Below are 14331 nucleotides of genomic sequence, written 5' to 3' on the forward strand. Positions count from 1 at the left end.
TCTGCAAAACGTATACAAATTAATAACATTCAAAATGTTTACCTTTTATTTTAAATATCTAGGATTTCAAAATATTTTTTTATGGAAACAAAAAAGCTAAAGATAAACCATCTATTTGTAGTGCTGATAAAAGTCAATAACGTCCTATTTGTGTGAGTCAGGGTTCCCTATAATTGCTGCTAAAAATAGAAATATCAATACAAAATAAATGAGGAATGAAAAATGACAGTGGCTGTTTTCAAAATAAAATTTAAATGAATTGTAAAGAGCAAGCAAGTTCATCATTACTTCCTATTAAAATACAGTTCAAATTTCATTTTTTTTATTTCCAGTGGAAAGGTTTTCCTTTATAAAGTTCTATCATCATTTTAATTGATACATACATTAAATGTAATTTTTAAAAGGAAGTAGTGTATTTATTTCTTGCTAGTTCTAACCACAATTAACTCATGTTTTACATTTTAGAGGGATTGCAGTATAGCAAAACTTGCAAATTCTTAGTATATATTGAAACAGTATTATGTTATATTATTATTTTGTAATTGTGGCACCACACATATCACAATTTTAGAAACAACAAAACCTAAAAATACTGCTGATTAATTTGGGACTCAGAAACTGGACTATACTTGCAGTTATGGAACAAAGTGCTGAATAAACAATGGCTGAATTCACACATTGTACTAAACCATAATGTGGTTACTTTCATTCTGGCTTAGCACACTGCATTAATCCAGGAAGCCCAGCTTGTAAACTAAAGCTTATGGCACAGATACACAACTTGAAGCCTCAGAATTGTATACAGTCCTTAACACTCCAAGGAGAGTCCTAAGAGACTCTTTAAGTTGTTAACCGGTTGTACTTTCTAATGTTCTAATAAACAATTGATCAGGCTTCTGAATTCAATGCACTGGTTTTAACCTCTGAAGCACTGTTTTTAATCTGTAGCATCACAGGTATAGGAGTCTATCTACGGTCTGAGACCTGCCTCTAAATAGGAATAAAGAAATGCGAGCGGGCACTCTGTAGTGATGCCAAGATATTATAATATCCAGCTAAAGAAAGTCCTTTTCGCCCCAAAGAAAAACTTCTTCAGTGGACAGTTTTATCTGCTAACTTTTAGCACAAAAATGAGCTGCTGTGCTACTTTCAGCTGAATTTTAAAATGTTTAATAATTATACAAGGATTGCTTTCAGTACTTGAAAGTTGGCATATAAATATTAGAAATAAAACAGATAAAATAATAAAATAAGAGCACAAGAAGGACTTTTCCTACGAAGAAGCAGGTTGGAGGAAGTCTTCCCACCCCCCATCCCTCAGTTTGGGACCTTTTCAGAAAACCCAGCTTGAGCTCAGTCACTTACCACAGAGAACTTCCCATCGCCAAACCACATGACCCAGCGGGTACCTTCAGCAGCTCGGCTCCTGCCAGTCATCCACCAGGAAACAATGCGGCCTGGCCACCAGGAGAATCCACGCAGTTTTCCCCACACCAGCTCCCCAATCCCAAACCCCCGGCCATCCTGCAGTTGAAAAAAAAAATAATAATAAGCAAATTGTTATAGCGACTGGAAAAACTGAAGAGAATCGCACATAAATACTAGCGGTGAAATCTGGCCGGATCTATCCGGTTCGCACAAACTGGTAGGGTCAGCGGCAGGAGGCTTCGCCCAACCACCGAGATGTCATTATGTTCCATTTTTGACCCTCTGCGCATGTACAGAAGAGGTGCGCATGCTCTCATTTCCAAACCGGTAGTGAAGGTAAGTGCATTTCACCACTGATAAAATACCCAATGAAGGCCAGGGTTTCTGCTAAAAGCTCTCATTTTGGATGATTTTTATGAAGGATGCAGCACAGTTGTTAATCCCATATGCATGATTCACAGAGAACATGCTGAAGAACAGAGAAGCCACATACAAATAAGGTGAGTAAGCAAGCTTTGGAAGAAACCTGAATGTGACATAGGAAACTGAAAAGGCAAGGAGATGAGCCTTGAAAAACCATAGGAGGAAAAAGCAGATGGGCAGGTATTTATTTTATTTATTTCTCATTTTTCTGAATCAGAACGAGATTCATCTGCTGGCTTTTCTAATGGTGCCAAAAGCTATTTTTCTGACAGCATCAACAGCTAAGTGAAAAGATCTGGATTTCTCATTAGCCTTCTGACTTTGATATGCTCTTATCTACACTCTAGTCTACAACTAACTGCCATCCTGTTTGTTTACCCACTCCACTTCAGCTTTCCCTACATCCAGACTTTTGCTTCTTTTTATTTCTTCCACATTTTTTTTTCTTTTCCTCTCCTCCTCACAACCCCATTCTTCTCTTCCATTTCCTTGCCCTTCATTATCATCATCATGTGTTCATTCAGGCTCTTCCATCTCTCTGCATTGCATATTCACTGCATCTAATACCTGGCTGTAGCTTCAGTCCATAAAAAGGAATCAGCAGGGGTGGCTTCTTCCACTAACATGGCACTTTTGATGGGTGGCACTTGCTAGCTTTCTTTTCCTTTAATCCAACTAGCAGTAATACAACCACAAATGCCGTTTGGAGACAGGAAAGACTAACTAGGGATGCCTCAAGAACAAGGTTTTCCAGGAGCTTAGAATGGTGGGAAAATAAACTTCTGGGAGCAGAACTCTGTCTCTCATTCACCTCATATTCCGGCTCATCGTCAGTTGACTTCGATATGCTCTTGTCTACAGCATCAGGCCCCACAGGCTCTGGGGTAGTAGCCACACTGGGAGAAGCAGGGTCAGTTGGCTGCTGTGAGGCTGGTGGGCTGGCCTCCTCTTCCTTCTGGGGCTCGCTCCGTGGTGTTTCTTCCACAGCATTCATTCCAGCAATTACCTTAGCTTTCTTTTCAGCCTGCAGAAACAACAGAGTTAAGAAGGTAGTCATGAGTCATGAGAATGTTATTGAATAATTTATTTCTGAGTTAAGTTTTTAAAGTTTTACTCTAATCCTTGATCTCTCAATAATTGTATTTTCATAATGTACTAAACTTGGTTATTGAATTAATCTTATTTTCTCCTTCCTCACAACACACTGAGTAATTAAATAACCAACAGGATTGGCATTACACATTATATTAAGCTGCCAAAACACTTATGTAGGTACAACTACAGGTATTCCTTGATTTACAACCATCCGTTTAGTAACTGTTCAAAGTTACAATGGCACTGGAAAAAAAAAGACTTAGGTTTTCACACTCACGACCACTGTAGCATCCCAATGAGCTGTAATTAAAATTCAGGCACTTAACAACTGACATGTATTTATAATGGTTGCAAGGGTCATGTGATCACCCTTTGTGACCTTCTGACAAGTGAAGTCAATGGGACACAATTGTGTTACTAACTTAATAACTGCAGTGATTCACTGAATAACTGTGGCAAGAAAGGTCATAAAATGGGGCAAAATTCACTTAACTGTTTTGTAGTCGTAAGTCAAGGACTACCTGTACTACGTATTCAAATCTCTGATTATGCATGTTGTGTGAATACAGGCATTATGACAAAAATATAGGTTCACTTAATCCCTCTAAGATTATGGAACACTTTTTTCTAAAGCAAATCTAGATGATTTGAATAATTGCATCGCTTTACATGTACCACATTGATTTTACATGTACCACATAGCACATGATTCTATAAGTACTCTAGAATTGAAGTATATCATATAAACTGCCAGATTTAGATAATGTTTTACCATAATGCAAGCCAACATCTTTCGAACAGGAGAGAATGAATTACATTACATTTTTAATTGATGGACAATTTAAAACAGTCTGCCCAGCCCCCATATCTTCCATATGTCATGTTTCTACTGCGCCATACTTGGCAAGCTTAAAAAAAAATCCGACAGTTGCTTTTACACAATGAAAATGTGTTGAGTATGTTGTGTGAATCCATCCTATATTTTATTGCTGGCTGAGGAATTCTGGGAGTTGAAGTTCATCTATATTAAAGTTGCCAAGTGCGAAAAACACTGGGCTAAAAAAATAACAAGTGCTGCATTTAAATGCCTTTGGAGAGCATCAGTTTATGGAAGTCTAACTCATCTTGCATTTGTCTTCAGAAAAACCAGAATGAAATCATTTGTATTCCCACAGTAAGGGAACTGTGATGGTAGAAGGGAGTGCTGGCTTGTTTCCTGTCTATGGCAGGAAATGAAAAACTTGAATCTATGACTGCCTGGGTGGAGACAGTTTGCCCCACTGGGACAATCCCACATTCCATAACAGAGCAGTACAAGACAGACAGACAAAAGAGTAAAAGCCCTAAAAACAGGAGAAAATCAGGGAGGGCAATCCTACTATGAAAAAAATAAAAATATGCCTTACAGTGTAGGAAAGCAGCTCTAATTATTGAACTACACTGCTTTGTACATAACCATAAAATACGTAAGTCAGTTAATTGCTTTTTCTCTGTTAGGAACATATTTGTGTTTCCATGAGAATGTAGGAGCTGTCAGTATTTTCTGGAATAGATGAATCAAGAATTATATTTGGGCAGTCAGAGACTACACTTAAGAGATTTTCAGTTGGATCAAACACCACAGTAGATGGGGGGGAAATGCAATATAGTCTAAGTTATGTTACACACCTGGCAGAACTATAATTACAGTAGAGAGTATTGGCTAATTAGGCTTTTTTTTTTGCTTTTTTATATTTATGTAAAATATTGCTATACCATCTGTTGTGTCAGACCTCTCATGGCAGCATACATGAAAACACATTTTGTCCAATTTCAAATAAGGCGAATGAAATATAAATATATTAAAACCTGTGAGACAAACCAGAAGCAAGAAAAACACAGAGGAGCATCAGGCTACAATATCATACATTAAACTGGTTTTAAAAAAAACATTCAGAATGTATTTAAGCTGCATTAAGCATATTTTATGGTTATGTTACAGATTTTTTGATTTCCTGCCTCAAAACAACAGGAAACTGATGATTTTCAGCAAACATACTGATGAAATTTGATAGCATAATCTGCATAGTCTCTGGAGGCTGCAAAAAATGATGTTTGAGATCGCAGGATGTCTTGATGCAGGGCTAAAGTGTCACATTAAATCCAAGCTGGGCACCGGGAATCCTGAACTCTGACCTCAGGTAGTGAGTTACATACCTCAGGCAAATTCCAAACAAAAATAACTGTGTAGAAGTAGCTTCTATCACACATTTAGAAATTAGAAATGAGCACAAAACTCTTACTAAATATGTATTATTATGACTATGCTTATCTCCAATTGCACTATTAGGAAGGTTTAACCCTAAAACCACCCCCCTTTTCTCTTTAAGAGATGAATATGTTCCAAGAAAGAGAAGAATGAAATTATCACATCAATGTCTGAAGAGGGAAACAGGCCTGAGCCAAAAGGAAATATTTTTCTTTAAGTTTTTTCATATCTTAAATGTCACAAATATTATAAAGGAAGGATAATTGGAAACTTTCCTATGGATTGCCAAATGTAAATACATCAAATGCTTATCAGTTCTGTTATTTTCCAATTCTTTGGCATCACAGTGGTCTCAAGAAGGATGACAGTAACAAGAGGGCATGGCAGAAATTAGTTCCTGCCTATATACATGCATGCATGTAAGAATTGCAATTAAAACAAACACTTATCTTCTTCACCTGGAGCTGCTCTAAACTGAATAGGATTTCCAGTCATTGCCAAGCATAAATCGCATTTTGAATTATGACCAGAGGTAACTGAACTGGATTTCTGTAGCCCTCATATGAAAATAGCTAAAGTGTTTTCCATACACAGAATAAAATGTTAAAATTAAAGGCATTTTCTTTACCAGACACTACTATATGCACAGGCACAGATGCACATCATATTTGATGACAGAAGCTGATGATCACTGCAACTCATAAATGGTCTAAACTTTTTAAACTGAGACAATGGCATCATCATAAAAATAAAGACACACTTAACAATCCTTATTATCCAAGTAAAATGTCTCCTTCTCTAAACTGACTTACTGATTAATTTTTTTCATTTATTGCATAATTTCTAAGAGTCGTAGTTTTCAGTTTGTACCAAAAGTGCTTTCTTCTGGACTTTCTGTTTTTTCTTTGAAGACGTTTCGCTTCTCATCTAAGAAGCTTCTTCAGCTCTGTTTGTACTTTCAGGTTGTACTTTCAATTCTGAAACATTCTTGCCTTGCATTGGAAAGATCTCTGGCAAAAACATAGCTATAAAAGACCCACAATGCAGACCTGGGGCCAGCATTAAAACATTTCCTCCCCCACCACACTCCCTTCACTGATTTAGATGGGCAATTCCCAGAACGATTAAGGGCAATTTCCAGAGTGATCAGGAGCCTTCTGTAGGTGCACTCAACCAGGAATTCTCTCTCCCCACAAAATATCTAGCATTTCTTTGATACTTTTTAGATGCTAAGTTATGTAAAATACCTCTTGCTTCATTATCTAACTTTTTTCACCAATGGTTTTTTCTATTCTTGCTCTGTTGATTGATTACTTTGAATAGATGCTTTTACAGAGCATTGTGAGCCTGCCTTTGCTTTGCCTTTATCTATACTGGCTAATGACTATTATGTATTGTATTATGATGTTTACTACTTCCCTTAGCAGTAATAAAAGTAATTATCAAAACATTTTAGTTTATTACTTCAGTTACTTTGTGAAGTATTTGCATAAGGAAGGCCTAAAATTTTTATTTTTAGCTTGCCACTTGAAACATAGTCATGGATAAGAGTTCTAGTCATGTATAAATTTTATGAACTAAACAATTTAAAAACGAAGCAGGTCTCTGTAAACATTTTATTTTTAAAAACAGGACCCAGAATTTAAAGTGTACATGGGTGAGAAATACATCCCTGCTTAACTTCCCAGCCAAATACTACTGTATTTGAACAATCAATGAAGCATAAACCAATCAAGTGGACCAGCATAACAACATGCTAAGCTATGAAAAAACCAACCAAATTAAAATTAAACTATCTAAATTGATCTGGTTTAGCCATGTCATGCAAACTAATGCTAGGATTCTTCATTTATTTTAGATACAGGACTTTTTTAAAATAACAAAACATGCATTACAGATTCTACTACTTAATTTTTGAATCATGAATATTTATGATGAATACTCAGGTGGGATCCTTGTGAATTTTCTCCAAGTACAGGATTAAGGAAACATTCCTCCTGAATATTATCATATTTCCTCCCTCAACAGGCATGCAGTTGAACTAATACAAAACAAAATAACGATAAAGGAAAATGGAAGGAGCTCAGAGTGTATTCAGAAAATGTGTCTTGAGCCTCACAAGTACAGTGCCTCTGTGCTGCTCATTAAAACAGCTCACCTTTTTTAGGCTTCTGAACAAAAACAAAATGCAGCTGGTTTAACAACTGCTTTGTGTAACAAGTTGATTCCATAATGCAGTGGCATCTTTTTTTAGTCTCATGAAAAAACAAAAAACAACAACAAAATAATAAAACTCAGGTCACTTTACTGTACAGATAGTCCTCGACTTGTATAACCATTTGTTGTTCTGTTTAGTAATGGAAATTTTGGGCTCAATTATAGCTGTAAGTCAAAGATTACCTGTTACAAATAAAACAACTTTTCCCATGTTGCTGCCAGATTACAAATTCCATCATCCTGAGCTGGTCCTACCAATTGAATGAAGGGTTACGGGACACATCCTTCCTTGTCTCCAGGAAATACAGTGGTGGGTGTTCTAGACCTGAACAGAATGTAGTCTAAAATATCCCCCAAAGTAATGTGCCTGCTTTCTGACATAAGGAATTCTTTGTTTTACACGCAAGAAATTTGAAATGACAAAGGTAAATAAGGATGAGACGTATCTGAAGAAAAGTGATGTTTTAATTGTTTGTATGTTTGTCTCTGAGTTAGGTATCATGGGTGTTGTAGGTAATCCCAAGTGGTTCTGGGGAAGGCTGACCTACAGGAAGAGAAGGAGGTATCAAGGAAGCCCACGGTGTACACTGTGCGCTATTTCTGGGCTGTAGTAGAGAAACATAGTGTCTGACTTTCTGAGAACTGAGCCTCTTCTAAAGTAAATGTGTTTCCGTTGCTTACTTGAAAAGGGGGGGGGATATAAGAGTTCAAGGAAAGATTTATGTGCCTGAGATTAAAAGTATAAAAAATAAAAGAGGGCTTCTGACCTAAAATAGGTCACAATGGGAAATCTCTAATAAAGGTAGATATTCTCTTGAATTCTGAAACTACAAGATTCTGCTGTTACCAGTAGTTTATTGTATTTATTCACTTTTAAGATTGATAAAGCTGCCCAACTGAACCACTGTGATTTTGGGCAGCATGCAGCAGAGAAGTAAACAATCAAAGAAAACCCCCATTTAATGAACAATATTGTAAATGTGAAATATAAAATGGTAACCAAGGAGGTAACAAAAGAATCACAAGGAGAGTCCTGCTCAACTAGCCCAGAATGCCTGGGGGAAGAGTTGGATCTTAACAGCTTTCCTAAAGAGCAGAGGCCTGTGGTATATTTGGGGGGGGGGGAGATCACTCCACATAACAGGCATAAGGTGACAAGATTTAAAAGAAGGAATCTGAAGCATGCCCTCCTAATGTTGCAACAGTTCACAGACATCTCAAAAGGGCTTTTTTCAAAAGGTAACTGAACAGTTTTTTCCTTGAGAGGAAGAAGACGTTCCACTTCTCATCCCAGAAGCTTCATCTGTTCAATAGAAAGCAGTTAGTTTAACTGCTTTAAATGTTTGTTAGTCCAATAGAAAGCAATTAGTTTAACTTTTGGCTGCATTCACATAACAGATTTAACACTGTTGTGGTATCTTCTGAGTCTGCATGATATATGGTAGCACACTAATCCTAAAAATGGGTTCGTTCAACCCATCAAGTTACAAAATATTAATTCAGGTAATATTAACTGTCGTTAGGGGATTCAAAAATTTTTTATTACTGGTTCTGTGGGTGTGACTTGGTTGGTGTGGCATTGCTTCTTGGGCAAGGCTTGGTGGACATGGCAGGGGAAGGATACTGTAAAATCTCCATTCCCTCCCCACTCCAAGGGAAGGATATTGTAAAATCTCCATTCCCTCACAATCAGCTGGGACTTGGGAGGCAGAGAATAGATGGGGGCGGGGCAAATCAGAATAGATGGGGCAGGGGCGGTTCTCTGAACTACTCAAAATTTCCGCTACCAGTTCTCCAGAACTGGTCAGAACCTGCTGAATACCACCTCTGGTTTAGACCCATTAGCTGTTTACCTCTCCTAATTAAGAGTGTTGTCAATGTGTTCATCCACTTATTAATTCTGTGATTCTATCAGTTTCTCATGGCTTGAAATCAAATGGCTTCTGCTAAATCCAAATACTGGTTTTGATCTTTATAACTCTTCAGTTCTTAGGATAATGCTATCTCAACCTGATATATAAAGTTTAACAGTAACTCTTCTTTAGTTATTCCTGTTTTGTGATAGCTACTCAGAAGATAAATGTCTTGGTACCAATACTCAATTCTAGGGAGACTTGTTTAGTACCTATTTTTTTGATAGAAGAGAATATTTATAGCTCAGGGTTGAACTATTGAAATTTATGCTCTTTCTTAGGCAATGTACAGAGACTCTCAATTTTATTCTCCTGATGTCAGAAAATTAGGTGAGGGGCCCTTGGTACTTTCTGAGCTCGTTTTTGTTGCAAACTCTGCAGTGCATTGCATGATATCACAACATCATCAGTACTAGTAGGGAGTGGGATTTGCTCTCAATTTATATTCTTAATGGCTTCCCTGTCAGTTTTGGTAGGAGTGGTCTTGGCTTCGTTTACCATGGTCAAAGTTTCCTAGTTGAAACTAATCTTAAGTCTGTCCATGTGTTGTGAAATTAAAGAATTAAATCATGTCTTCTAACTGCTAGTTGGTGTTCATGATGTTTTCTGCTAGTCTTCTGTTTGTCCTATGTAGTGGCTGTTGCAGTCTTTACATTGTATGTAATGATGTTACTTAGTTTGGTAATGAAACCTGCAAGAAAACAACCAAGCTCAGAGAGCACCAAGGGCCCCTCACCTAATTTTCTGACATCAGGAGAATAAAATCGAGAGTCCCTGTACATTGCCTAAGAAAGGGCATAAATTTTAAAATGAAAAAAATGGTCTGGTTTGTAATCATGCTTCTTTTAAAACGCAAACCCTGTTTAATTTTGTTTATTAAGTTGTACTTTAGTATTCGTCTATTTACCGGTAATTTTTAAATTATTTTACTTGTTGCATTTTGTACTCTATTTTTTTTTTGGTAATTTTAGAATTTTAAAAATAGGAGGAAAAGATTTCTTCTAAAATACTGAAAATGTTTGTGCTTGCCTCCAAGCCAGTGTTTGACTGGTGGCAACTGTCTGGATAAGCCCCTACATATTTTTTTGGGGGGGCGGGGCGAGTAGTTTGCTATTGACTCCTTCCTAGGGCTGAGAGGGAATGATTGGGCCAATGTCACCCAACCAGCTTCATGCTGAAGGAAAGACTAGAACTCATGGTCTTGGTATATAGCTCCGTCAAACCCCAACCATTATTTTAGCATATTATGAAAAACAAGATCACATATTGAGCCAAGGTTAAAAAACATCTTAGGTCCTGGGGACTACACAAATCATCCAAATTTCTTAACAATATGGAGCAATTTTCCACTGCTTCCTTTGGAAATGTTTTTTCCAACTTCATAACTTTCAGCCCTGGAATTTTCCCTTCCAGGTACTAAAAATGTATCCTGTTTAGCTTCTAAACCTGAATAAGGCTGCCCAAATACTTCCATCCAGTGACTCTATTTCTAAAACCACAACTGTATTTTGTTAATCCAGGTTAAAGATTAAGCAAACGATATGAATCTAATCACTCGCCTTCAATGCTTTCTGGGTTTGCACAAGGGAGTTTTTGTTAACTCAATGATTTCTGCATTAAGAAAAAACACTGTTTATATCTTTTGGTTTTGCAAAGCCAGCATGTTGTATGTAGAAACCAGAACAGCGAGTTTGAAAGAAAGACCCAGCTCTAAATCTTTACTGAGTTACAAAGCCTCTTGAGTGGGTCTGGAGCAAAATTCTCTACTTCACATGAACAATGGCTATGATATAATGCTAAAAAGCTACTTCTCTTGAAAACCTCAGAGAAAGGAGCAGGATACAAGTGTCTCCTGGTAAAATCCACTTAAGAATACAAGCACTTGTCCTTGTTTGCTAACTATAAAGCTGGATTTTCAGTCCTTGTACTCTATAGCTAAATCTAAATGGCTCACTCAGTAACACAGTGCCTACAGCCACTGCCCAGTCTTCTCCATGCAACTGATAAAGTCTTAATACACGAGCCTAGGGGATATTGGTAAATATCAGAAAATAACACTGTCAATCGGGTTTTTATTTCAGCATTTAGGAAAGATTCAGAGCTTTCTCTGTTTTCCTTAAAATGTGTGTGTTCCCAATACAGACTAAGCAATTGGGGAAACTGTAACTGTTAATAGTTTCATACATGGTTGAGAAATGTTCTGCTATTTGAGGTGCTGGAGGAGTTTCAAAGAAAAAAAATTCGACATTTTCAGGAATCCTCCTTTCCCTTGAAAACCATGATATTAAAGTGTTCTGACTGTATGTTTATAAAACAGGGTTTATCAGCAGATATCAAAAACACACTCAGCCACTAATGAGGAGGCTTCACTCTACAAGCCAAAGGAACTGGGAAGGAGGAAGGAAAGAAAGTGGTAAAAATGGAAATATTTAAGAGGCACATCTTACTAGTTATACTTCCACTGTTTACCTGTCCCTTAGGCAAGGCAGTAAACAACAGATTAGCTAACAATCAACATGGACACAGATAAAGGGTATTGTCTTTGGTTAAAAGACATTTTTTAAAGAACAAAAGTTTGCCAAACTCCATTTGGCAATGGTAAAAGTGGGATGGCCTTTATATTATGAGAAAATCTCAGAATTTCTTCTTTTAAGATTAAAAATTTCTTCTTTTAAACTGTAAAAGCAGGACCACGTAAAGGATCAATGAGGCTGTAACTTCCATTTCCATTGATATATACTTCACTTGCCATAAGATAGCTATTCCTGGGATGAGCACTCATTATTTTTTGGTCTAATAAGTGCCTATGGAGAAACAATTCCCTGCTTGACAGAAATAAAAAGATGCGAACAGGAACCAAGGGCTGCAGGAAGTGTTATGTTTTGTTTTAAAAGAAATAAACAGAAGGGTTTCTTGCTTATTCTATTACTGACTCTCATTTGGGAGGTCCACAACATGTCCTATTCTCCCATGAGACTGGCCAGGGCTGCAAGATTTTGCCTGTTGGTGGCTTCTTTCAGAGCTTTCGCTAGTCAGTGCTTTTTCACTTAAGCCAGAGGTCTTCAAACTTGGCAGCTTTAAGACTTGTGGACTTAAAGCAGAGCTGGCTGGATAATTCTGGGAGTTGAAGTCCACAAGTCTTAAAGCTGCCAAGTTTGAAGACCTCTGACTTAAGCCATCTGGACTGTTTTATTCAACCACTGACTCAACGGATCTTGTAAGCATTCCTTATTGGCATAATGCTCTTGCTGAAAGGTCACTAACTCCAAATACCCTGACTGCTCTAAGAAGAAGCCAATGTAGGTTCACATAGGGTGGAAGATTCATACTGGATGGTATTTGGAGGCTTCTGAATTATGAAATTAGTTTGTCCTTTTCTATGAATTAAATATATTTTATTCTTTAAAGTCACCCCGACAGGCCTTCTGAAGTTGCTATTTTCTTCCTAATAGTTTCATGGGCTGGTTAACAGTTGTAATAAAAAAATATTTGATTTAAATAGTTTCAAATATCTGCTGCACTAAAAATAATCACCTTATGAACCATCCTTACTATATACTTAGCAAGAACTGACAGTCCTGAAATAGTGAGGAACAGAAGCAAGTACAGGTTATACAATAGCAGACCATGGATTGAAACTCCCTGAAACTTTTGGGTCTTCATGTTATGTGAAGTAGGATTCACTGTGATTTATTTAGGCATGACATATTATGTGAATACATCAGCTTTGTTTTGTTAACCTGAGCCTATGGTTTAGTATGTTGTTCTTCATAATTCCTCTCCAATGAATAGCAAGTGGTCTTTGGAGTTTAAATTGTTCAAAAGAATCTTGAAGAAGTGGAGCAAATGGAGCTTAATCCCTGAGCTGTCGAGAAACAGGAAATGGAACAAGGCTGCAATCTAAAAGCAGCAGGAAGGCTAGAATGGAAGAAAAATAATGCATGCAGGGAGTTTTAGTTGGTTCTCTTTGACCAAAATTTATACCATATAAGCTTGTTGAAAGTATCTTCTAATGGAGCAGGATGGGGAATATCCCATTACTCCAGGACCAGATTGAACAGAAGGCTAAAAAATTTGAGGACTCGCAGTAAAGCATTCAATCGTATTTGCATTATATGAGACCTGGCCAAGATGACAAATGATTTTGCTTCTTGAATACTGGTTTAATTCTAAGCTTCTTGTAATTAGGGAATGTTATTTTTCTTGAATAAGATTTATTTCCAAGTGCAAATGGTTTCTGGTGAGAATGTGCATTGGAAATTCAGGCCCACATTCGAATAGAATAGAATAGAATAGAATAGAATTTTATTGGCCAAGTGTGATTGGACACACAAGGAATTTGTCTTGGTGCATATGCTCTCAGTGTATATAAAAGAAAAGATACCTTCATAAGGTACAACACTTACAACACTTAATGATAGTCATAGGGTACAAATTTAACACTTAATGATGAATCCAAATGCAGTTATGCTTTTACTGTTTTCCTTTAGCCAAAACCTCACACTTTTCCAATCTCAGTGGCCTCTTACTGTATCATATCATGAAGGAGCAGCCTTTTCCTCTGAGGTTTTTAAAGTGCTTGTAGGAAATAAGAAACAGCAGCAGCCTGGCTTCACGACCTTCCCCCCACCCAACTAATATCTACCAAACTGAGAATTTTGCCTCAGCTGTGTTGGGTGGGGAGAAGGGGGATCTGTTCTCCCGCCTCCAATATTCCTTCAAGGCAGACCGCCAGTACCATCTCTCTGCCTTTCTTCAAGTCAGTTCCAGTGCCTGTTTTCCCACCAGCCAGATCTTCACCTCAGCCTCCCTCCACCCAAGTCCACTTCCTCACATAATGCATAGTTGCTTCCAACAAGGGTTGGAGCAAGTGTCGGTCCAGGTAACCTAGCAGAACTATCATGCTGGCTGGGCATTCAAGGGGGCTCAGAGAAGGTTATCAGGAAAAATTCTTCTGTTTTCCTCTTTGTCCTTTCATTTGTCCCCTTTCCTCCCAAGAAAGGCTTT

The 14331-nt window shown here is 37.5% G+C and overlaps 1 protein-coding gene across 1 annotated transcript in view; it reads right to left on the minus strand.

Annotated features, from left to right (window-relative positions):
- Positions 1 to 14331, minus strand: part of DNMT3A (DNA methyltransferase 3 alpha) — a 107785-nt gene that overhangs the window by 19263 nt on the left and 74191 nt on the right. Inside the window, exons 7-8 of the mRNA XM_058164692.1 lie at positions 2663 to 2875; positions 1366 to 1524 (exon numbers count right to left, since the gene is read on the minus strand). Of these exons, the coding sequence (XP_058020675.1) occupies positions 1366 to 1524; positions 2663 to 2875 (372 nt within the window). The remainder of the gene's footprint in view (positions 1 to 1365; positions 1525 to 2662; positions 2876 to 14331) is intronic.

Source organism: Ahaetulla prasina, chromosome 1 (assembly GCF_028640845.1).
Source record: "Ahaetulla prasina isolate Xishuangbanna chromosome 1, ASM2864084v1, whole genome shotgun sequence".
Lineage (NCBI taxonomy): Eukaryota > Metazoa > Chordata > Lepidosauria > Squamata > Colubridae > Ahaetulla > Ahaetulla prasina.